This window comes from Labeo rohita, unplaced genomic scaffold, assembly GCF_022985175.1.
Source record: "Labeo rohita strain BAU-BD-2019 unplaced genomic scaffold, IGBB_LRoh.1.0 scaffold_112, whole genome shotgun sequence".
In the NCBI taxonomy this organism is placed as follows: Eukaryota; Metazoa; Chordata; class Actinopteri; order Cypriniformes; family Cyprinidae; genus Labeo; species Labeo rohita.
Genome location: NW_026127252.1, coordinates 162,072 through 187,876, shown reverse-complemented (window position 1 = coordinate 187,876; position 25,805 = coordinate 162,072). Strand labels below are relative to the sequence as shown.

General features: G+C 40.4%; 3 protein-coding genes across 4 annotated transcripts; all 3 read left to right on the top strand.

Annotated features, from left to right (window-relative positions):
• Positions 1–1,752: 1,752 nt before the first annotated feature.
• Positions 1,753–4,156, top strand: apoa1b (apolipoprotein A-Ib). The gene is given in 5 exon segments (XM_051100818.1): positions 1,753–1,850; positions 2,391–2,437; positions 2,914–3,058; positions 3,223–3,284; positions 3,287–4,156. Coding segments are annotated over 4 exon segments (990 nt in total). The 5' UTR covers positions 1,753–1,850; positions 2,391–2,394; the 3' UTR covers positions 4,027–4,156.
• A 1,438-nt stretch (positions 4,157–5,594) lies between these two features.
• On the top strand, positions 5,595–10,838 carry LOC127157588 (T-box transcription factor TBX1-A). 2 transcript variants are annotated; one of them, XM_051100825.1, is made up of 8 exons: positions 5,595–6,161; positions 6,684–6,855; positions 7,140–7,241; positions 7,864–8,035; positions 8,115–8,270; positions 9,444–9,511; positions 9,690–9,796; positions 10,132–10,838. In XM_051100825.1, exons 1-8 carry the CDS (start codon positions 6,155–6,157, stop codon positions 10,326–10,328), a joined length of 981 nt encoding a protein of 326 aa, XP_050956782.1. In that variant the 5' UTR covers positions 5,595–6,154; the 3' UTR covers positions 10,329–10,838. The 2 variants fall into 2 exon arrangements, with proteins under 2 accessions (XP_050956782.1, XP_050956783.1); XM_051100826.1 differs by lacking the exons at positions 5,595–6,161; positions 6,684–6,855 and adding an exon at positions 6,980–7,054.
• Positions 10,839–11,646: 808 nt separating this feature from the next.
• On the top strand, positions 11,647–24,074 carry bace1 (beta-secretase 1). Its single transcript, XM_051100824.1, has 9 exons — positions 11,647–12,460; positions 14,558–14,646; positions 14,757–14,973; positions 15,054–15,191; positions 15,734–15,868; positions 16,511–16,612; positions 16,697–16,846; positions 17,847–18,018; positions 22,503–24,074. The coding sequence occupies exons 1-9, from the start codon at positions 12,188–12,190 to the stop codon at positions 22,745–22,747; spliced, it is 1,521 nt and encodes a 506-aa protein (XP_050956781.1). The 5' UTR covers positions 11,647–12,187; the 3' UTR covers positions 22,748–24,074.
• Positions 24,075–25,805: the final 1,731 nt, after the last annotated feature.

The following is a 25,805-nucleotide window of genomic DNA, read 5'->3' as shown; positions in this document are numbered from 1 at the left end:
GCCATTCTTTTGATGCAGCTGAACCAGAAGCAGAACGATTGTGAATCACACGAGAGAACTCTTTCTGCTTGAACAGTAAGTGTTTTATGGCCTCGACTGACTCTTTGACCCGTCGAGTGGCCGGCAGGCTCCTGCTGTGGTCATACAGACAGCGTGTACTAGGAACGATTACGACACTCTCCTCACAGAGCAGATCCTGGACCAAATGCCCCGACGGGTCTTATCAGAGAGGACATTCAAATAAGTCCTGGCCCTTTCAAGGAAAAGCCAGAGACACACATGAGAGCTGAATCTCTACTAACATTGATTTTCTACTGAATTTGTTCAGTGTGTTTGCTTGATTCGTTTACTTAAACTCCTACTCAGATTAACTGATATGTACAAATCATGAGCCCTTTTGGATTGTTGTGTTGTTGGGTTTGTTTTTCCCTGATTTTACATTGTTCATGAAAAAAATCTCGTCTCTCTGAAAACAAGACAAAGGCAAACAGATGGCATGCGACTGAACATATGAATCTTTTGAAGCCCATGTTAATGATCTGACTCTCTCCCCCGTCCCAGTGAGTGTGTCTGAGTGAGTCGCCCTTTGGCTTCGGCCGCTATTGGCCTCAGAGAAATCTCCACATGAGGCGAGACGGCTCACGGACGCAAACGCACCCCTGAACGAGTGTGAAGTTACTACATTATGGGGACAAAATGTCCGGAGCTTTGACAATGCATAGCTTTATATTAGTAAAAACATATGAATACAAAATGCACCCTAAAATTTATGCCTAAATGATAATTTAATAAGTAATTTAGTCATTTCTTTTTATGCAATTATGATTCTCTGGAAACAGTGACTTGTTTTATTCATTGCACAACTACTGATAAATATTCAAGAAATCATGTTTTCCCACCTCACATTTACCAAAGCTGTAGCTGCATGTGCAAATATCATTTAGATAGTTTTAAAAAAGTAATTAATCAGTTCCTATTCCAAACCATAAATATAATCTGAATACAGTTAAGAACGGAACAGTAGTTTAATGTGTGGTAGTTTAATGTGTTGTACTAAATAATAATATCAATAAATGAGCAAAAACAGATAATTAGGCTACGCTAAATGTCATTATTTACATTCTTGTATGCTGTTCCAAGAACAATACGATTAAATCATGTAACAAAGTTCAGGATCCTTTTAATCATGCGGCACATCATGAGGACATGCGTAGCACACAGATGCTGCTGTTTCCAGAGAAAGTCCAAGTAACATCTTGAGAAAGTTTAAAAGAAAAGGTTCAGAATGACAAATGATTTTGTAAAAGAATTTCTGTGCTCAGAATCATCAAAGTTTTATTTGTAAATGTGTAAACAATGTGTAAATAAATTAAATGTGCTATAACAACACAAAATCACTATTGAAACAAAACATTTTTTAGGGAAAATAAATCTAAATCTAATTGAACTGGATTTATCCAAGTCAAAAATATTATTTCATATAACTGAATTAACCAGTGTATATTATGTCAACAAAAGTCATAGTTAAGGGTGAGATTATATGGAAAAAACTCCTCACTTGTGTAACAGCAGTGCTTCACTTGTGTAACAACACTGTTTCAGAATTAAGTGTTAAATGAGGATGTGAATGACATTTTCTTGTAGATGTGAGCGAGCATGTGTGTATGTGCTGACTGCGCTGATGCATCCTCCCCCGTCCCCTCGATAGGGAACCTTTGAACCCTGTGTTGAGGAGGTGAGGGGTTGAGGTTCACCTCCGGATACGGGCCCCCTCCCTCTCGCTCGGCCTTATAAAAGAGCCGCCTCTGGTCCTGTTCTTCAGTCTCTTCCCAGACCAGCTACATCAACAGGTAAGCAGCCCAGCCTCGGACATTATAGCGCACCTCGGGATAGGGTTTCATCTGGAAACAACTGGGGAGTTTGGAGAGTTAAGAAAAAAATGCGTTATACATGTAACTGCAGTCTGTGTTCAATGTTTTGATAGTTCATTTTTACTGTTAAAAGTACCAAAAGTAATCACTTTGTTTTGAAGACTAATGATCAGTCATTGTCTGACACGTAACCCCTCGATGGGATCCGGACACTTCAGGAGCTTCAGGCCTGACTGAATCTGCTAAGTTCTCCCGGTCACATCGGTGCGACCACGTTAATCCAGGGATTTCAGATTATGCAGTGGTTGAGAGCTAATCTGCTTGTGAAGCCTTTGAAACACTGTCTAATCTGGGATAACTTTGAGTCTTGACTAATAGGCTGACATATGCTGTAGGGTAAACCCATCCCGAGGAATCGTGCTGTAGCCCCAGTGTGCACTTTCCCCTGTGGTTAGAAACCTAAAACCTATGTATTCATTGTGATTGACAACATGTGTTTGTTTGTTCTTTTTGACCCAGATCCATGATGAGGTTCGTAGTCCTCGCCCTTGCTGTTTTGCTGGCAGGTATATACGCCCGTAACTTCTCTCAACACTGTCAAAACATCAGTTTCTTATGCAGCATTTTTGCCTTGTTTTCCAGTTTAAAATGTAAACCAAGATACAAGTGTTTCAAGATACAAAGAATACATGTGTGTATATATATATATATATATATATATATATAGTTCCTAAACCTTTTTTATTCTGGTTTTAAGAAGTTCTTGCTAGTTTATGCCAATAGGATAAGGATTTAACTTTCTGAAAAAAAGTCTTAATATCACACACAATTTTGCTTTTCATTTAAAATGATCAGAATGATGTTTAGATATTTTTACTGAAAAAAAGGAATAAAAAAATTCCCTGCAATAAAGATATTTCAGAAATGTATTCAGTTAACTGTATTCAGATTAAGTTGCAGTTCAGATCTAGATAGACTGAATGCATAAAGCTCGGCCCTCGTTCTAGACCCAAGCGTCTGAATCTGCGTTTGCTCTGTCCAGGCTGCCAGGCCCGTTTCCTGCAGGACGAACCGCCATCGCATCTGGAGCACATGAAGTCTGAGCTCCAGGTTTACTCCGATAATATGAAGCAGTCCGCACACAGGATCCTCGGTCACCTCGACGACACCGAATTTGAAGACTACAAGTAAGACGACATTTCGGTCAGGGGCCGCTCGAAAGCGGAATGGCTTCACTACGAAGCATCGATTTTGATTTTGTGCTTTGAGTTTAAGTAATTCTGACATTTTAAGAAGGTACACCGCATCAGCTATTCCAGTGACAGCTAACCTATATGCTCGTCCTGTTTAGGGAATTCCTGGGCCAGTCTGTGGACAACATCCACAACTACTTTCAGCACGCCTTTCAAGCCATCTCCCAGTTGCCGCCCAGGTGCTGGAGGCCTTGGCTCCCATGCGTGAGAAGTTGACCAAGCACGTGGAGGACCTCGGCAAGCAGATCGAGCCCCACCGTGAGGAGCTGAGGCAGGTGCTGGAGAAGCACATCCAGGAATACAGAGATGTGCTGAAACCTTTCATCGAGGAGTACCTGGCCAAGCTCATGGAGGAAGAAAAGACCAAGCTGGAGCCCGTGGTCAAGAGCTTGAAGGAGAAGATCGGACACAACTGGGAGGAGACCAAGTCCAAGCTGATACCCATCTTGGAGGCTGTGCGTGTAAAGGTGGCAGAGCAACTCCAGGAGCTGAAGACCCAGCTGGAGCCCTACATCCAGGATTTTAGGGATCAGATGGAGAAGGGAGCCCTGGAGTTCCGCCAGAGCGTGAGATCCGGAGAACTGAGGAAAACGTTGAATGAACTGGGCGAGGAGGTGAAGCCTCACTTCCAGGCTATTTTTGCCGCCACCCAGAAGGCTATTAACCAAGGAGTAAACCGACCCTTTTTTACACCACCCACCTTCCTTTCACCTCGCCGCCTGCACCGAGTACCGACGCCTCGACCCGTCGTCATCAGGATGGCCTTTCTCAGAGCTTCGCTGGCCTTCCCTGAAGCACACACGCTCACACATGCTCACAATACACTCATATGCACTTTTTACACATTCCCACGACTACAGGACTCTAAAGGGCAATCACAGCTAAGAATAAAAGAACACTGAAACCTGTTCATTCAAAAATGCCTAGCAAAAATCCTTTGTTAAGCTGCTTTTTGTCAACAACTGATTTTCAATGTTCAATGAAATGAAATAATAAAAAGAAAAATAATAATAAAAAAAAAACTTTCATACTGTTTCTTCAATGTCTGAATGTGTCTAATTTTTTTTAAAAGGTTTTTTTTTTTGACATTATATGGAAACATACACATTTATTAATGCTGTGAATACCTATTCCTAAAAATATATATTATTATGCACAATAAAATCATCTGCTTTTTAATTATATATATATATATATGTATAATTACTTATCCATTTAACAATGGCCTAAAACTATAAATGCTTCTACATTTTAGGTTTGATTAATGAGTTGATCACAAAAATGTGTCAGCAGTAATCAATAGATCTTGGGCTAGTAATCTGTTATTTATTAGTAACAGGGCAAGATGGATGTGGTGGCCATATTAATGCCTCCAGGAAGGACCATGTCAACACCAAACCATAATTTTTTGCTGAACATTTGAATGAGAAACACAATCGTGAGCTATTCAGGCTATGGCATATTGACAAGTTAAATGTGATAATCCATTTTCAGAACCGCTCTCCTGTGCCTGCATTAACAGCCAAGAATATGGTCAGGAATTGATTTTGATAAACACATGATCATGAGGAACAACTGCAATATTAAAGGAGAAGTTCACTTCCAGATAAAAGATTTACAGATAATGTACTCACCCCCTTGTCATCCAAAATGTCCATGTCTTTCTTTCTTCAGTCAAGAAATTGTGTTTTTTGAGGAAAACATTTCAGCATTTTTCTCCATATAATGGACTGATACGGTGCCCGGATTTTGAACTTCCAAAATTCAGTTTAAATGCAGCTTCAAACAATCACAAATGATCCCAGCCGAGGAAGAAGGGTCTTATCTAGCCAAACGATTGGCTATTTTCATTAAAATGATACAATTTATATACTTTTAAATGTCAAACGTTCGTCTTGTCTGACTGTTCTCAACCTCTGTCTTTGTTCCGGTTCATGACAGTTAGGGCTTTTTCACCTTTTTTGTTAAGGGTGTTTGATCTTCTTTGCATGTTCACTTTGCAAAGACTGTGTCTGTTCTTCTGCAGCAATGTAGAATGATTTTGAAATGATTTTTGAAGTTGAGGGAGAAAATACGACTGGAGTTTTTTGACATACCCGAACTGTCTTGAGCCAGAATACACAGAGTTCAGGGAGAGAAAGACAAGACGAGCATTTGAGATTAAAAAGTATTTCAATTGTATTTTTTTTATGAAAATAACCGATCATTTCGCTAGATAAGACCCTTCTTCCTCGGCTGGGATCGTTTACAACTGCATTTGGGATCGATTGAAGCCGCACTTAAACGGCATTTTGGAAGTTCAAACTCGGGGCACCATATCAGTCCATTATATGGAGAAAAATGCTGAAATGTTTTCTTCAAAAAACACAGTTTCTTTTTGACTGAAGAAAGAAAGACATGAACATCTTGAATGACAAGGGGGTGACTACATTATCTGTCAATTGAGATTTGTCTTCCTATGAAACGACACAAGAACTACATAAGAAAAGTATATGATTCAGCATTGCAGAAATGCTTCATAAATGTGCACAGGCGATTAGTAACAGATCCATCTTCACCGCTTGTCAGGACCTCGGTGCTCAGCTGAAGGCTATTCAGTGTCTGTGAGGGAGTAATCCCGGATCAAAGGTCAGAACTATGACCCGGCAGCAAAGCGTTTTCCATCAGAACAATGGTGGTAAAAGTCCAATTAGCTGTATGCTGAGTGCTGGAGGTGTGACGCCGCAGCGGTGATCAATCGCTGCCACAGACCGACTGATTCTTCTGTCCACAGTCAATAATGCTGGCTGATGTATGTGTAATTAACAAATACTTGAGCGTAATTCAGAGTAAGTTTGCGGGCATCGTGGGTCATGGGTTGTGGGAGAGTGATATGGATGAGGTGCAGAAATACTACGTATTGGATCTCGCTGATTATATAAAGGCCGGACTGAACCGTCCCGAGCCACAGACGCATGGAGTCTCAGCAAGACAAGCTGAACGTGTTTGCGACTGGACACTGGACCAGGATTCCTGAGTACAGCAGCAACCATGAATGGTAATATTCAAATTTTGCTTATTTGTACCTTTTGAAACAATCATCAATCAATTAGTATTTTTGAACATTTGTCACTTTTAATTGGAAACAATCTTTTCTTGTCTCGTTTTAAAGTAAACTATCTGAGCGTCCTTGAAACATGATAAATTTACTTGTAAAACATTGGATTTGTAAAATATTAAAACTGGCTTTCGGAATTTCAGAGAATCCTAGCAAGTTTCATGTTTTCTGAATATCAGAACTGACCCTCTATTATTAGTGCATGTCACTTGTCTGGTTGGAAGCAGTTGTATGTATTTGACCTCGTAATCTTCAATCAAAATGTCAACTCCCTTTCCAGTTAAGCCAATCACATTCAATCCCTGCATCTCAATTTGAAGTTTCGCTTAAAAATACATCACAACACGAAAGTGGGACGCACTTTTCATTCTACGCATGAACCTCGTTAGAATAAACAAGAAAAAGTGTCTTAGTATAGATCTGGTGAGAATATCTGATCTGATGTTTATTTTGCTACGTCAGTCTCAGAGTCGTCTCCGGCGTGTTCTCTGGGCCTGCCGTCTTCTTCAGACGATGGCCGGACCTGCAGCAAAGCTCCTGAAGTTGCCAGCGTCAGAGTTCAGCTGGAAATGCAGAGCCTGTGGCGGCAGTTCGACCAGCTGGGCACTGAAATGATTGTGACAAAAGCTGGAAGGTCATTTTGTTTGCTAATACCACCTCTTTGTAAAATGATTTGAGCAATTCCATGTTTACATTGTCTGAAGAGCGTGTGAGTAGTGATGCTGCTGTGGGTTTTTTGAGGTTCTGGTGGTTGTTCGGATGTTGTTTGCAATACGAACCCCAGGTCTTTCGTGACCACCTCACAAACTTCAGTGGTTAGAGTTAGGGCAATGGTAATAGTGATTATACCACTACTAAACTGCTAGTATTAGTGTTATTATTTGCATTTGTTGACGGGTGTTGTTTGTGTTCATACAGAAGGATGTTTCCTACATTTCAAGTACACATTTCAGGCATGGATCCTGCTGCAGAGTATGTGCTCCTAATGGACTTTATTCCTGTTGATGACAAACGATACAGGTATCAGAAAAAGGGTTCTGGACATAAAAAATAAATAAATAAATAAATTGAGCATAATGTTTAGATGGGGTGAGGAGCAGTTTGACTTTAGTTTGAGGAGCAGTTCTCACTATTAACTATTAACTGTGACTTTTGCCTTCATAAACTTCTAATTTGCTGCTTATTAATAGTTAGTACGGTAGTTGTTAAGTTTAGATATGGGGTGGATTAAGAGATCTAAAATGTGTTCATGCAGAATAAGACATTAATATGTGCTTCATAAGTGCTAATCAACAGCCAATATGCTAGTAATATACATGCGTATAAGCAACTAGTTAATAGTGAAAATTGGCAACTAAACCACAACCAGCAGTTCCCTGTACCAGGACATTAGAAATGGCACAATCAAGAAACTTATTTCTTCCTGCTTTAAAGTAGGGGCTGTTCACTTTTCCCATTTCAGGACCGTCCTGACTGAGAACCCCATAACACTACAGTTGTGGATTTACTAGAATTAAGATTTTAAAAGAATTATAAATGAAATGTAATATATAGAATATTTGTAATTGTACTGTCCAGACCTCCTGCGTTACACAAACCCCAGCTGAAGGAACTGCTCCGTTCTTGATGTTCCTGTGCGCAGGTACGCTTTCCACAGCTCCTCCTGGCTGGTAGCGGGACGTGGAGATATAGCCGCCCCGGGACGAGTGCACTTCCATCCGGACTCGCCGGCACGAGGAGCGCAGTGGGTCAAACAGACCGTCTCATTCGACCGCCTCAAACTCACCAACAACCTGCTGGACGATAACGGCCATGTAAGACGCGCGCTCACACACACGCACGTGATTGTCTGGATGATGGCAGAGATTCAAACACCTGTGCACGTGTGTGTAGATGATCCTGAACTCCATGCATCGCTACCAGCCCCGGCTGCACGTGGTTGTGGTGGACAGGAGCCGCGACAGTCAGCGCTATGCCCACCGCAACTTCTGCACGTTCACCTTCCCAGAAACCCGCTTCATCGCAGTCACCGCCTACCAGAACCACAGGGTACCAGACACCCAACAACCATCCTCACACATGAAGCCAGGACTACCACATATGATTCAGTTAGTTACTGAGCTGTTGTTAAAGGGTCATGAAACCCCCTGTTTCAGCACTGGTTAGTTCTCGCCACAGTTTTGAAAAATGCTGCAAAAGTGGGCGTGGTGTGCTGCGGAGCGGAGGGGGGAGAGTCAACTTCAGGTTCAGACTGCTGTTTAGACGGTTTAATTTCGAGTTAACAACACAAATAAATGCACAGGCACAAAAACGTATATATGAACGCACTGTTGCACCTCTATGAACTTTTAAGGCTTATTTTGCTGCGTTTATAATCCTTTTGCTGTAAAACCCGCTATTACACTCACTAAGGTTATATGAATGAATCGCGTTTGTGCCGAAGCAATCTCTCTCCATCCGTGAACGTTTCTCTCAGTTAATATTGCAGTTAAATCACCACAGGCTGTCGGGAATAATTAGGCGAAGCGTCTTCTCATAGGATAAGAAAACGCCGCCTCATGAATAATTATGAGACGCCAGTGCGTCATCGATGTACTGTAGTCCAGCACAATGTAGATTTTAAACCCGGAAGATGAAAATAGCGCAAAAAAAGCTACAAATTAACCAGTTTTCTCCAACAATTAAAATGAACGGATGCTAACATTGTCATCTATGATGTGCAACACAAACACCTCTGCGAAAATCTCAGAAAAAGTAGTCCGGGGTTTCATGAACCTTTAAGCTTAAAAATCTGGGCAAGCAACTTTTAATGAAATGCTCAATTACACTTAAATGATATAAAATGGTTTTGGATAGTAATTCCTTCCTTCTGATGGATTTGGTAGTAACACTTGACTTGAGTCATGATTAGTGAGTGACCAATTATTAATGATAACCTAATCTTAAATCTTCTTCCCATTAATGCTGGTTAGGAGAGATATCAAATAACAACCTTTGCTACTAAACATATTTCTATATTTATGAGGCATTCACAAATTAAATACAAACAAACACGAAGTTCAGGGGAATGCCGGAAAATTAGCCGCAAGAGTAAGACCCAGAAAGCTGCATTTAAAGGTTATTTCTTTAACATCATCCATAGTTAAAAAGTTCTGCAAGAGGACTCAGTTCAGTTCATGTGTAGCTGCAGTGAATCTGATGCTCGTGTCCGTCCTGTCACAGATCACCCAGCTGAAGATCGCTTGCAACCCCTTTGCGAAAGGCTTTCGTACAGCAGATTCTGAAAACAGGTGAACAACATTACACCAGAGTCTGTAAGTCCTGAGATCAAACCTGACTGTGGCTGTTTCAGAACACGCAGAACTTTTCACTCTATGGTTCCTGTGACTTTCTTTAATTGTTCTGCTTTCTAATGGTAATGGTGGTTGTGGCCATGGTAATGAGCTTAATTATGTTTTCTGATCCTAGACATTCAGCTCAATGTCAGACAGAATCTGCCGGCCTGTCTTTGCCATGGAGTGAGTTTGAGGGATCACCGGGGTGTGAAGACCAGCGGCTACAACACCAACCTCACTGTGAGCTCACGCCCCCGCTCAAAATTACATCTCAAACATTACTCACTCGTCTTACCGTTGCTGAGTTCATAGCTAACATTTTAAATATTCCAAACACACACAACAATAATGAAAAATATGTACATTTTCAAACTCTTTGTATAATTTGGCTACATTATGAGTTGTTGTAAACGATGTACAGTGATGTACAACATTCTCTTTGCACGTTTGTGCATGCATTTCAATCCTAGTTGCAATTTTGTACAAGCTGACTTTTATCGTAAGCAGATCTTTTATGAACGGTAATGCACACGTCAGACTCTTTATTTCCGCCTCGGCTTCTCTCTGATCTTCAGGCCGCTCGGTCGCTCGCGATCCAGCCCTACGGACGCCGATGGCCGAGGCGACGCTCTCGTACAGCGCAGGGACGGACAGCAGCGTGGACCGGAGGGACGGAGGCTCTCACGGCCATTTCTACGGCGCCCCTGTGTTCTTCACAGTGCCCTGCCAATGGGACGGCCTGAGCAGAGCAGACAGAAGCCTGATCGGATAACCGAACCTTCAGTCAAATAGTCTTTATCAGCCTTATGCTCTAAAAATGTTGTGTCGGGTAATCTAAAAGTGTGCTTCATTTATTCACATCAAATAAAATCATCATAATCAACAACAACAACTGGGGTTACACTTTATTTTGATAGTCCACTTTAGACATTCTACTAACTATAGTAGTATATAAGTAACTTTCCAACTACATGTCAACTAATTCTCATTCATTAGCAACTAGGTGTCTACTAACTCTCAGAGCAGACCGTTAGGTTAGGTTTAGGCTTAGCAGAATAAGTTGACATGTACTTGCAAAGCTTAGAAAAGTGTTAGAAGATATTAAGCAGACAGTCTACTAATACTCTAATGACTAGTTGACATGCAGCTGCAAGGTTACTTAATGTTAGTAGAATGTCTGAAGTGGACTGTCAAAATAAAGTGTTACCGCAACAACAACAACAATAATAATAGTAATAAATTAAAATAAAATAAATGAATTGTAATGGTCAGGTCAACTAGAAATAGCTCCTTATGATAACATTTTTACAGTGTAGATTATCTGCATTATACATCAGTCAAAATAAAGGATCTGTGTTCTGTGAACTGTGTAATACTGTGTTCATGTTCATGTGGACCAACTACTTTTTTCAGCATTTTTGTTCTGATATTGGTTTTGAAGATGGACTGATTTAGGCATAGAGCATTTTGATATAGCATCACCTCTTTTAAATATAAATATGTTTTAAGACATGTAATCACCGTCACAAATAACACTAAATAATCTTTTTAATCACGCAACAATCATGTCATGGTATTCATTCAGCTCCTTGGCGTGTATTAAAGCACTGTGGTGTTTTTCCAGCGGACAGTGGCCCTGTCACTGTGCGGTCATAGCTGTAGCAGTGCTGAGGCAATGTCAGCATGAAAACACAAAGACACAAATTAACAATATAACAGGAGAAACACGAGAAAATAAGAATATAAGTCTGAAGAATAAACTCCAAGCCCCATGATGCATCACTCCAGTGTGTGTGTGTGTGTGTGTGTGCGTGTGGAGTCCGCTCAGTGCGCTAGTGCAAGGGACGTCTGATTCATTTAGCGAGTCGGTTCCTCTGAGCGGTTCGCTCCTACGAACCGTTTCAATGAAATGATTCACCACGTTACATAACTATTTTAATAAATATCGATATATTTTTATAGTAGACATGTTGTGTGAAATGTGCGCGGTTTGTGGGTCCACCTAAGCACTGCAACGCTCTTTCAGTCGAGCGATTCATCAACGATTCCCTCGGCCCGAACCATTCAAAAGAATTGAATCACATTAATGATTCGTTAAGGAATCGGACAACGCCACAGTGCGTGCGGATGCAGCGAAGATGGAGGAGGAGGCAGGAGCTGTTTGAGGACACAGAGATGCGGATTATGGAGGGCTGCGCCGTCAAATTATCCAAGGGCAAAAGACGACGCTAAATGGACACGGGGACGAGCACATTTCAATGGCAGACATTCAACGACAGGACTCTAAAGGAGCGTTTCCCACCTCCGTCTATACAAATAGAATAATCATCTCTTTTTAACAGTTCATTTCTTAAAGAGCGTGCGGGAAGCTTTTGCAATAGGGCATCATTTCCATAGAACAATTCTCATCAACAAGAACGAGGAATGTGGAAAGTCGGGATGATTACCGCTGATTGTAAATGCGGAGGATGGAGAGAGCGAAGGATAATAAACATGAGCCTCAGTGTCCTTTAGTGCTCGCAGGGATTCGGAATTTGCGCATTCTGTGCGTTATGACGCCATAACAGCGCTCGCGGATCAGCCACTTGACGCGTTCTTCAAGTAAACAGAAGGATTTGAAAGCTCTGAAAGATGAAGGTTCCGCGTCTGCTTCTATATTCGTGGGCATTTGTGGCCCTCCTGCCGGTCAGCTCCTCCGCTGGCAGCTCCGGCTCAGTGTTGCTCCGCGTCCCCCTGCGGCAGGGGCCCCTCTCACAGCCCGCGGCCCCCCGGGGCCCCTCGAAGTCCGGCCGGACGCGCAGAGGAGCTAGTGGGATGAATTTTGTGAACATGATCGACAACCTTCGCGGAAAGTCAGGACAAGGGTATTACATTGAAATGGCCGTGGGGACACCAGCTCAGAAGGTGAGACGGAACCAAAATCAGTGCGCTCCGACCATACGACAGAGGGAGAGAGCGCGCACTTCCACACTACACGCACTCTTACTGTAGTATATATGGATATGGCTGTCTTCAAATAAAGGGCATTCACATTTTCTTTCGTGTTTTGGTTCAAGTCTTAACATGACCTATTCAAAAGTTATTTTTTATTGATTTCCAACCTCAATTTCGCTTGCAAAATGAATGAACATAACAACAAATACAGAAACGTATGCAAAATAAGCAATGTGGACGGAAATACATTTAAATTATTTTGGAATCATTTCATTTAGAACCTGTTTTCAAAAATGATTGGGTGAGAATTTACACATCACCTTAAATAACAATGCTAATAATCACAATAATAATAAAAGAAACAAAGAAAGAAAATGTTTTTTTTTTTTCATTGTTTTCCACTTGTTTACATCTTTGTGCTTTAAGGAAATATTCTGTTATAAATGACTAAATGCTGGTTCGATCTGTTCTGTGAAGTGTACTGTGTGTGTTTTGTGGTGTAGGGCACAGGCTGATACAGGGATTACTGTAGAGATACAGTTCAGATTTTATAGCTCCAACGCTGTCGTGATGCTACACTACACTGTCTTAGAATAACACTCTACTGTCGTTTACTACATACACACTACTACAGATCTACCTGACATCTTTTTAGTAAAAAAAACATATATGCACCAGTAATAATCATTCTATTAATATGTTCTCAATTCATGCATATCTGGGAATTGAACCCATAACCTTAGCACTGCTAGTGTTTTTAAGCCACAGGAAAACTTGATCTAAATTCTGACAGAGTGAGAACCTCACACTTTTTTTCCAAGCGGCGGCAGATCTTTTCTAAGCATATGCTGAGCTAGTATCATAACGGTATCTTTTTTTTTAACAGTTGTTACATCTGTCCCTTATCTAGTGCTTCATACACAAGCGTAATGAATGAGTGTTTTTGCACACCAAATATCTTCAGCTCACGGCTGTCACATGATCATTACTGTGGGTCAGTAAGGTCACGTAATGCACGAGGAAGAGGAAGGCCTGTGGCGTAGGGGTCGCTGGAGGAAGCGTGTGCACAGGGATGAGGTTAAGGCCGGTCTCTGAGACGCAGGATACAGATTCAGTGAACAGAAATAACAGGAAGCCCACAGGACAAATCAGTGACATTCCCAGAGACAGAGAGAAGAGAAACAGACAGACAGGTGAAGAGAAGGAGAAGCACGTTATCAAAAACTGCTGAATCTAAAACATTTGTCCGATAGCTTTCGTATGGAGAGGTAGATCCGGAAAGACAACAGTAAAGCCTTGGTCTAGCTCTGTGAACGCACAGGTGTGATGCCTTTACAGGAATCAGTGCAGAAGCGCTCAGCCGACATCATCTTCAGTCACCCTGCTCTCTGCATCAGCTATCAAAAAAGCTTTCGTTAGCTGATGTTGAGCGCACAGCGACTGATGACGTATTACTATAGAGTCTAACGATGGCAAGTGACAGAGTCATTTCAAAACGACCGATTACACGGCCTGGCCGGCATTGCAGCCTGCTAAAACGTGCTAGAGATCGCAGGAGTCCAGAAGATGTCTGGCAGCGTTGTCTTTGTTCTCAGGTTTCCCATCCCTCGTCTCTCTCTGTCTCTCTCCCTCAGCGTGTATCACGTTTTGCTCAGTCAGGGAGTCTAACGCTGAGAGACGGGCAGCCGGCCGCTGGTGGCGTGCAGGAGGCGGATCAATAATACATCTCATTCTTAAATACCCCTTCACAAACACACAAACACCCACAAGGTCACAGAGCAATAGTCAACTGAGGATCTGAGCCACATCTAGAGATTCGAGGGTGGGCTGGTGACCGTATCGCATCACAGAGCCCTGCACATTTTGTAGGTCTCTAATATCTGACACACCCATTTCAGGTCTTGCTGTCTCTACTAATGAGCTGATGAGTTGAATCAGGTGTGGTAGATGAGGGAGACACAGAAAATGCTGCCCTGCCAACCATCATGGGCGAGCACCTCTCACATTTTCTGCAGTTAGTCATTTCATGTAAACTTGAAGGTACAGCGTGTTCCCTTTGTGTTTCAGCTGAACATCCTGGTTGACACGGGCAGCAGTAATTTCGCAGTAGGCGCCGCCGCTCACCCGTTCCTCCACAGATATTACCATCGCTCGCTGTGAGTACTAGTAACTCTTCACACACGAGCGAGTCACGATATATGTTATGCATCGAGAAGCTGTACCTTAAACAAGAGTCAGAGTGCCGCTTGTCCGTCTGTGTTGATAGCTCGTCGTCGTACAGAGATCTGGGCCGCAGCGTTTACGTGCCGTACACGCAGGGCCGCTGGGAGGGCGAGCTGGGCACGGACCTGGTGTCAATTCCTCACGGGCCCAACGTGTCTCTGAGGGCCAACATCGCTGCCATCACCCAGTCTGATCGCTTCTTCATCAACGGATCCAACTGGGAGGGCATCCTCGGGCTGGCCTATGCCGAGATCGCGAGGGTGATATTTCTGATCTTGAGCTGTCATAACTTCCCAGTGCTTGATGAAAGGCGCTTCTGATCAGGTTTTGTGTCTTTCAGCCGGATGAGACTCTAGAGCCGTTCTTCGACTCTCTGCTGAGGCAGACCAGCGTCCCGGACGTCTTCTCTCTGCAGCTCTGCGGCGCAGGATTCACCCAGAACTACAGCGCCGGCAGCTCCACCGTAGGCGGCAGCATGGTGAGAGCTATGAAGAGAGAACAGGAACAAAATGGGAAAACGTTGACAATTTCCATGCCAGAAATGGTTAACTGACCCCAAAACTCTTCTGCAGAACACAAACGTTTTGTGTGAGAATCAGACTGCCAAGCCCTGAAAAGGACAAAAATACATTGATAAAAATATCATAAAAATAGTCAAGGTGATTTGTGTGCTTTATTTTAGATCTTCTAAAACTGCAGCCACATGAAATACTTATTTTTCATGACCTTTGTCCTTTTTGGAGCTTGTTGGCATGAACATTGTGCTTAACATCTACTTTGTGTTTCGCACTGACATAAAGTTGAGAAAACAATGACAGTACTTTATTTTTTTTTAATGAAATTAACCCTTACCATTAGTAAAATCACACACTTACACTAAAAACATTTGCTGGTGAAACTTTTTTTTTTAAGTACAAAAAGTGAAATAGTATCTTCTTGTAAAACATAGTTTTATCTATTTTAAAACAGCTGCATGTAATGTGCAGAACAACTACAACATATCGTGTTTGTTCTTTCCAGATTATTGGGGGAATAGATCCGTCATTATATGTTGGCGAGCTGTGGTACACACCGATCAGACGAGAGTGGTATTATGAGGTCATCATCGTGCGCATTGAGGTCAACGGACAGGATCTCAATATGGACTGCAAAGAAGTGAGAACAACTCTCCTGGAAGAACGTATTCCTGTGTAGAAAACTGACTTCAGATACAGATTTTAGATTTTACTGATTTACTCTTGTCATAAATCCTAAAATATGAAAATCCATAAACTATTATTACATTTGTAAAACTATGATTTAAACAAAGACTACAAGAAAGAAAAATCACATCATAATTATTTAAATTACATCTGGTCCAACAATTTTGCCTTTAGTAAGGTTCAAAAAAACTAGCATGCTTTGTAAATAAAAGTATAATAAGCTTTGTAAGTGAAGAGAATATTGAGATGAAGTATAGTCATTTTCCCAGATTATGCAAAACATGTATGAATGTTATTTAATTGGATGCAGAAATATATTCCAGAAATCTTTAACACAAAACAAAATTCGAAGTGTGATGGAAATATTATAAAACAAACTTCACCTCTCATGCACGTATGCCCAGAAGAATTGAACTGATTTGAATAAATTTCTAAATCTCCATGAAGCCAAAACTGCATACAGTTCAAGAAAGGTTTATGTATTTTCTCCTAATACTTTTCCAGTTGGTCATGGTTAAGAATACAATTTTTCTTTATTAAGCAAAGGTAAAGCAAAAGCGAACATTCTTACTGTTTCTCTGTCTCCGTCTGTCAGTATAACTATGATAAGAGCATCGTGGACAGCGGCACCACAAACCTGCGTCTCCCCCGTAAAGTGTTCCAGGCGGCTGTGAAGGCCATCGAAGCGGCTTCGTCGGTCAGTTTACGCGTTGTCCCCGTTGGTCTCGTTTTTGTTGAATGTTTTTGGTTTTTCTCACTCAACTGGGCTTTTTCTCTACAGACTGAGCAGTTTCCCTCAGGTTTCTGGCTGGGCGAGCAGCTGGTGTGTTGGCAGGCGGGCACCACGCCCTGGCACATCTTTCCTGTCATTTCTCTCTACCTAATGAGTGAAAACAGAAACCAGTCTTTCCGTATCTCCATCCTGCCACAGGTATCAGTTCATTCTAACAGGCTGCTGAGTGATGTGGCTGAAACCAGTTTAATAAGCATATGGAAATGTCTATATATTCAGTTTATCTAATGAGTGAAACACATGAAATGAAAGGTTCTTGTTTTGTAATACTCCCTTTGTTTGGACATTGAAAATAAATTTAATATAAATGTTCATTGACTTTTATATGCTAACCTGCCAAACGTGAACCCAAAGAGTAGACTCGATAAATAAAGAAACTCTGCAGTTTTTCTAAAAGTATGCCATACTGACGAATACATATATCTGCTAAAATGTGCAAAGTGCACTGCATGTAACACTGTATCCCACAGTTCAATGCAGTTCTCTCACTTTCAGTCACTCCCGCTTGTGGAGGAGCTGGATCTTGTTTCTGTACCAGTAGACCTGATGATGCTGTGTCCATGAGTTTTGTCAGTCACTGTCTAAAACAAAACATGAAAAATATATCCACACACAAAAGAGCAAACTTCAGCTTCAATGTATAAACGTACAAATGTCAGTGTCACTTTGCATGTTGTGGGGATAGTTCATCCAAAAATTACAATTCTGTCATAAGATTTCCTTTTAAACTTTTAAATTGTGAAGAAAAACATTCCTCGAAACCACACAAGAATGGCAAGAGCAAGGAAAAAATGAAATGATACGTGATAAATGATTATAAATGTCGCTGCGTGCACATTTATTGATGCACGTTCACCCACAGCCAGAGCATGAGCAGCAGCGTAGAGTTCGTTTTTTTTGTGAGCAGTAGCGTTCCTCAGCTGTAAGGTCTCCTAATGCCTTATGTGACACAGAAATAACTGTTATGCTGCCTGAAAGCGGTCAGCGGGAGCAAAAGTACAAACCAGCAGTCCATTTGGAGATTATCCGCTTCTTCCGCTCTTAATGTCCGCGTGATCATTTCTGTGTTTTCTCGTCTGTAGTGGTTTGTGAATGCGTGTAGCTGATATTCGTCCGTCTGTGTCTCGTCTCTCTGCAGCAGTATCTGAGGCCGGTGGAGGACGTGGCCTCAGCTCAGGAGGACTGTTATAAATTTGCTGTGTCTCAGTCGAGCACCGGTACGGTGATGGGCGCCGTCATCATGGAGGGCTTCTATGTGGTGTTCGACCGAGAGCACAAACGCATCGGCTTTGCGGTCAGCACGTGTCACGGTGAGAGAGAGCGTTTGCTCTGAGAAACTTGCAGTGGCCTCAAACGGTTTCAGGACATTTGCTTACGTTCCTTTATTCCAGTGAATAGATTATGATTTACAAATAAATATAAAGAGCAAAGACTCAAAGATTAACAGAATGAGATCCACAAATATATGTTAGAGTTTTACTAAAATAAATGTAAAAATAAACAAAACACGATTTGCCTTTTAACCAACACAACTCTGCCGGGCATTCGTTTGTGCATTTGTGGATCGCCGCACGCGTTCGTGGATTTCAAAACATTTCTACCGTTAAGACGTGCAAACAAATCCACAAACGAGTGGGACTCCACCCACCAACTACTCAAGCCAATCAGATAATGGCTACATTGCACTGACCAAATGTAGCATGTTCCTGTTAGGACCAATCACGTTTCGCTTTCCAATCAAGGTGTTCTCGCCCTGAAATAACTTGGAAAAATGCAAATCCTTAGAGAAACAGGGCTTTCTGTGTTGGGAACAATGCTATGTTGGATAATGGAACGACACATGATATTTTGTCCCATACTGGTACTCCAGAAGTAAAACGGGTCATCCGTTTACTGCCGGTGACTCGTCGTGTTGCACCGCGTTCAGTGCAGACAGTATCACTGATTATAATGTGTGTTATTTACTTTCTGATGCATTCACTGCAAAAAAAAATCTTATCTTACTTAGTATTTGTGTCTTGTTTCTAGTCAAATATCTAAAAATTCTTAAATCAAGATGCATTTACTAGACAAGCAAAATAACATTAGCTATTTAGTCTTGTTTTAAGCAAAATTAACTTAATTTAGTTTTTTACCCTTGGAAACAAGACTAAATATCTAATGTTGTTTTGCTTATCTAGTAAATGCATCTTAATTTAAGAATGTTTAGATAATTTTACTAGAAACAAGACAAAAATGCTAAGTAAGACAAGCCTTTTTTTTGCAGTGTTGACTCTTATCCTGATGGAAATATAAAGAAACTCCAAAAATCTTTTGGACACATGGTCTGTTAACCACACAAACAGCTGTTAAATTCAGATCAGTTTAATGGAGAAGTCCACTTCCAGAACAACAATTTACAGATAATGTACTGATCCCCTTGTCATCCAAGACGTTCATGTCTTTCTTTCTTCAGTCATAAAGAAATTGTGTTTTTTGAGGAACGATCCCAGCCAAGAAAGAAGGGTCTTATCTATCCAAACGATCTGGTATTTTCATTAAAATAATACAATTTATATACTTTTTAATGTCAAATGCTCGTCTTGTCTGACTCTGTCTGAACTCTGTTTTGAATCTTCTTTGCACGTTCACTTTGCAAACACTGTGTCGGTGCTTCTGCAGCGATGTAGGATGATTTTGAAATGATTTTTGAAGTTGAGGGAGAAAATACGATCAGAGTTTTTCGATAAAATAACCGATCGTTTGACTAGATAAGACCCTTCTTCCTCGGCTGGGATCGTTTACAACCTCATTTGTGATCGATTGAAGCTGCATTTAAACTACATTTTGGAAGTTCAAAATCGGGGCACCATATCAGTCCATTATATGGAGAAAAATGCTGAAATGTTTTCCTCAAAAAGAAAGACTGAAGAAAGAAAAACATGAACATCTTGGATGACAAGGGGGTGAGTACATTATCTGTGAATCTTTGTTTTGGAAGTGGACTTCTCCTTTAAACAAAGGGCCCTATAATGTAGTTTCTTTCAGAGGAGTGAAAGGAATCTGTTCCCAACCCCCTGACTGTATAAAAAAACGTGATTGGTTGCAGCAAAGAACATCCTACGATTGGTCAGCGCAATGTAGCCATTGTCTGATTGGAGTAGATGGTGGGTGGAGTCCACCTATTTGTGGATTTGTCTGCACATCTTGATATTAGAAATGTTTTGAAATCCACAAATTCATGTAGCGATTTACAAATGAATGTCAAGCAGAGTTGAATTTGTGACACAAAAGAGTGCTTGTGAATATGTTTTTTATTTTTGCAAATTTCATTTGATGTTTATCTGTGAGCTGAATTCGTTTTTGTGGAATTCCAACATACATTCATTCTGTTTTTTTCTTGATATGCTTATTTTTGTGACTCTGCATTTATTTGTGCATCATAATATATTTATTGGAATAAAGGGAACAATTGAATCCTGTATATACCACACACATGACAACACATGCTACTGTCATGTAAAAAAAAAAAAAAAAAAAAAAAAAAAAGCAGACACGCTTTTTAAAGCGAATATGGCTCAGAAAAGTGAAGCTAGTTTGAGAAAAGCTCAAGCATCATTTGTTTGCAGATGATATGTACGGCTTATTGCAGCTTCTATCCATGTAATTAATGTTGTGTTCCATCTGCAACGACACCCGTAATTATAGAGAGTCATATTAAACTCTGGAACTGGGCTGTTTTTTTAGAGGTGTAGCAGGATAAACTGGGACACTCTAATTGTCATTACTACAATGCAAAAACATGATCCTAACAACAACATAACATTAATGTCATGCAGACAGTGGTGGACGAAGTACACAAATCAAGTGCTTGAGTAAAAGTACAGATACATATAATAAAATATTACTCCAGTAAAAGTAAAAGTGCTCCTTTTTCAGTTTTACTTGAGTGAAAGTACAAAAGTACCCAGTGCAATTTTATATAGGCTATTTCATTTAGTTTTATATTAGCATATATTTTATATAATCCCAAATGCCTGGGATTTTCCCAAAATAACCGCTATATGGAGTAAAAATACATTTGTGTTGTTGATATGGACTATGTTGACGAGAGTGAGGTAATATGTGACCCTGGACCACAAAACCAGTCTTAAGTCGCTGGGGTTTATTTGTAGCAATAGCCAAAAATACATGGTATGGGTCAAAATGATTGATTTTTCTTTTATGGCAGAAATCATTAGGAAATTAAGTAAAGATCATCCTACATCTTCCTACTGTAAATGTGTAAAAACTTAATTTTTGGTTAGTGATATACATTGTTAAGAACATTATTTGAAGAACTTTAAAGGCAATTTTCTCAATATTTTGATTTTTTGCACACTCAGATTCCTGATTTTTAAATAGTTGGTCAAATATTGCCCCATCCTAACAAACTATACATTAATGAAAAGCTTATTTATCCAGCTTTAATATGATGTATAAATCTCAATTTTGAAAAAATGACCCTTATGACTGGTTTTGTGATCCAGGGTCACATATGTTCAGTGTGAAGCTTACACTGCCATGTACCTGAGAGAAAACACATTTGATCATCTAATTTTAACCAGTAAGAAGAAAAGTGTTCTAACGCTTGTTGTTTTGCATAACGTCACAGTTATGTATGACATGAGAATAAGGCCTGAAGTTATTTTAAGGAAAATATAATTGTATTTTCCTAATGATTTTTTTCCCTCTCAAACCTTGCCTGGCCAAATCACTTCCTACTTTGAAGATTGCTGTAGTTACCATGTTCTGAACATCACATCCTTTCTTTTTCCCTCGGATGTAATCTATCTGGGTGGTTGAATAAAAAATATTTGGACTTTTTATCTAAAAATGACCTCAACTTAGCACCAGCAAGCTTGTTAGCTAGACAGTTAGCATTGGCTAACAATATCTACTTATTTTCAGTATGGTTATGAATAAACATTTATATCTGTCTACTCTGGTTGATCCAAACACCAGACGTCACATAGGGCTAAATGTGTAGCATTTTAATACAACCGCTAACGTTACAGCAGCGGGGAATATGAACGTGCATGAGTTATTTTATTTAATCTGTGCTATTTTAATTTTTTCCGTTTTTTACCTAAAACATAGAGACACTGATGTTGATGTGTCTGCATTCAAGCATTTCAGTGGTCTTAAACAGATCACCCTTTAATTCACAAACAACCGACAGTTTTGACCTAAATATGATTTTCAGTTACAATAATTAATCCTAAAATTTGACATTAGTAACTTACTTTTCGCAGCCTCAGTCGCGCGCGCGCGCAAAATCTCGCGGTTCTTACTTGTGAATTCAGTTGACCGGAGGCTCGCTCTAAACGGATCATTTGAGTCAGTGAATTGTCGATTCGAGAACAGCTGCAATCGGATCAGTCCAATTCGTGAATGAATCGTTTGGTGCGATTTGCGAATCGATTTAATAGGTTCATTGAAAAGAATCAGTCTGTTCATGAATCAGACACCGCTTCTGCGTCTCGGAGCACGCGATATATTATAAGTAACGGTATGTTCATGAAATGTAGTGAAGGAAAAGTCAAAGTTACTCAAAATAAAACTACTCCATTAAAGTACAGATACTTGAAAAATGTACTGAAGTACAACTACTTCGTTACTGTCCACCACTGCATGCAGATTAGAAAAGAGAGACTGCATCCAGACATCCAGGATGTTTTATTACAGTAATGAGAATTTTATGAGACTGATGAATGAGATCATTCACCTTCCTTATTTTTGGTTCATGTTGTTTGTTGATTCTCCTGCGCTCTAGTCCACGACGAGTTCCGTACCGCCTCGGTGGAGGGGCCGTTCCATGGCGTGGACCTCGAGGACTGTGGCTACAATGTCCCTCAGACCGACGAGTCCACATTAATGACCATCGCCTACATTATGGCGGGCATCTGTGCCCTGTTTATGCTGCCTCTGTGCCTCATGGTCTGTCAGTGGCGTTTTACGCGCTGCCTCCATCCGCTGGGCGCTGGAGATTTCTCGGATGACATATCCCTCCTAAAGTGAGCCATATCGAAACACAGAATGATTTCAGCGCGTGTAAAACCGGCCGTCCTTGAGGGTCTCAAAGAAGGGGAATTGATGATATTGCTGAGACTACAATAATTATAACTGCATATGTTATAATTCTGCACACACACACACACACACACACACACACACAGATCCTGATGGGCTGTACCACCTTGGAGGATTCGGCCAAGGGATTTTATCCTCTAACCCTTTTTGAGTATATGTGATATGTGAATGACCCTTTCTCTTGCAGCCTTTTAAATGTGGATAGCTGTCCTGGGCCTGTTCAGGTGAAGTTCTGTAAAGTTCTGTAAACTACGTGAGCGGGTGTGTCTGTGTGTGAAAGTTAGAGAGAGTTTGTTCGCTATATTAAGATATCATATTCTATAAAATGATCAATACGGATTGATTATCAAAATGAATCTGGGGTATAACAAAGTACTGTTTGAGTCACTGTTTATGACATACCAGTCCCCAAAAATACCATAAGGAACTCATATTACTATTACTTACTAAGACAACATGATTTTGTGACTGTATTAGTATTGAAAGCTTACAGTTAATAGACCTAATGAACGTCACTGGGAGAGAACATGTCCAGTCATATTTTACCCCAAAATCTAAAGGAAACAATAAGAAATTATATTCAAACCTAAAGCCTATTTTTAGGACCAAGAGTTTTTTTTTTTTTTTTTCTTGACAATTTTAGTAATTTTTATTTTTTTAATTTTCATTATCTGAATGCAAATAAATAATTAAAATTATTATTATTATTATTATTATTATTATTATAGTATATTTAATATATTATTTAAACTGTTTTCCATTTTCATTTATGCAGTGGTTTTTAAATAGGATTAATTTTCTTTATGTAAAAAAAAAAAAAAAAGCAATTGCAAATAAAAAATAAAAAAATCGTTTGATTTTGTGGTCAGATATTACCTGGACATGTTTTCTAGAGATTTACTAAATTATGTAACGAATATTCGTCAGCTTTTGTATTATTTCTTTGGACACATATGGAACTGTAATGCTGTCTTCACATTGCAAATATGATTGCGCACACACACACACACACACACAACCCAACAATAAATGCACCTAAAACAATTGCAGCCTATCTTTGTGCATATAATAACTCACGTTAGGAAAAGCACACACCCTCATACATCATTTTAACCAACCTTCAGATTAAGCCAGAACAAAACAAGTCTACACTCAAAGATCTGGAAAACAGGTTCCTACTGCTAACAAACTTCATGTATTAATGAAAATTAAAATTGGCAGCTCTTACAGTTAATAAAGTGCATAATACACCAAAGTGTGGCATTATTTATTGGTGAGTATGTGATACAGCATGGAAAGCTGCACTTTGCTTCCCCCTTGTGGACAGAGATACTTGTTCCTGAGTTCTGAGACTGAAGATCAAATAATACAGTATTAGCATCACTGGATTTGATGGAAGATCATGTTAAACCATGGTGTGCTGGAAAAAAAAAAAGCACGATTAAAGACTGTCTGCCTGCCAAACAACACTATGAATCTATGAAGACTATTTCAGAGTTTGGGCACTAAATAGGAAAAGGATCTGCTGCCTACAGTTCATTTTAATGTTCTAGGTATTATCAACAGCAGCAGTTTTCTTTTCTTTTTTTTTTTTTTATTTATTTCTTGTTAATTTAGGACTGTATTTTTCCCCTTCTAAAATACTTTATTTCCCTGTAGGTAGAAACACTGTCTTTCCACACAATGTGAAATACTTCTGCTTTTTTTTTCATCCAGCTGCACTCTTCTACAGGCTGTTTTCTTGGAGGTGCAAGGGTGCTTGTTATAGGCCTTTATCGCACTTCTGCATTCAAACAGCAGTGTCGCCTTTATCAATGGCAGTGGCCATAGTACAGATCGTTGTACAGTTCATCACAGGTACCTTTTAAAATCCATCCAATTTAAATCCATCAAGCTCAGTTTACAGCCATTAATTGGGTATGATGAAACAAAGAAAAAAATGGTGTAGTGTTATTCCAAGGCATTTCATAATTTAAGGGGGAGTGTAAATGCCTTTGTTTACGGAAGAAATGCAAGAACAGAATATGAAGAACATATCACATAACACAGCATTAGAAGTAAACAAGGATATACGTCCCCTGTTCCTGCAGAGTTCAGCTCCAACCCTGATCAAACACACCTGTCTGTGATTATCAAGTGCTCCTTCAGATCCTAATGAGTTGGTTCAGGTGTGTTTGATCAGGGTTGGAGCTGAACTCTGCAGGAAGGTCGATCTCTAAGAACAGGGCTGAGCAGCCCTGACGTACGTGGTACAAGGTCACACTCAGAATCTCACGAGAGTTCGTTCTGGGGTTGTTGGGGACGACAATACTGAATACAGGCTATCAATTAAGACAAATAATCAGCAACACGTATATGTCAGTTACTGATAATATAATTAGTCCACCTCTTACGTGGCAGTGCTGCAACTTGATGGGGTAACTGTTGATAAACCTAGCTGGATGGTGTATGACTGGAGTGGCAGGGAAGATGAGAAGCTCACTCTGAGCCAGGTCGAGCTGTAGGTGCTGTTCTGTCATCCATGCCTGCCTGAGATTTGTGCAGGTACTTTTGGAACGTCTGGTTGAAACGAAAGATAGAGCTGTGTGCCATCAGCATAGCAGTGGTAGAACCCATGTGCCTGTATGAAGGGCCCCAGTGATGCAGTGTATATGGAGAAGAGGAGGGGTCCGAGAACTGATCCCTGAGGAACCCCAGTGGCCAGCTGATGTGCTTTGGATACCCCTCCCCCCCAGGCCACCCTGAAAGACCCACCTGTGAGACAGGATTCAAACCAGCGAAGTGGAATCTCTGTGATGAGAAGACTGACAGGAGGATCTGATGATTCACAGTGTCAAAAGCAGCAGTTAGATCCAGCGGAATAAGAACTGATGATTTGGAATCAGCTTTTTTAATTCGCAAGGCTTCAGTGACTGACAGTAGAGCAGTCTTGGTTAAATAGCGGTTTTTAAAGCCCGATTGGTTCACTTCCAGCTGGTTATTCTGT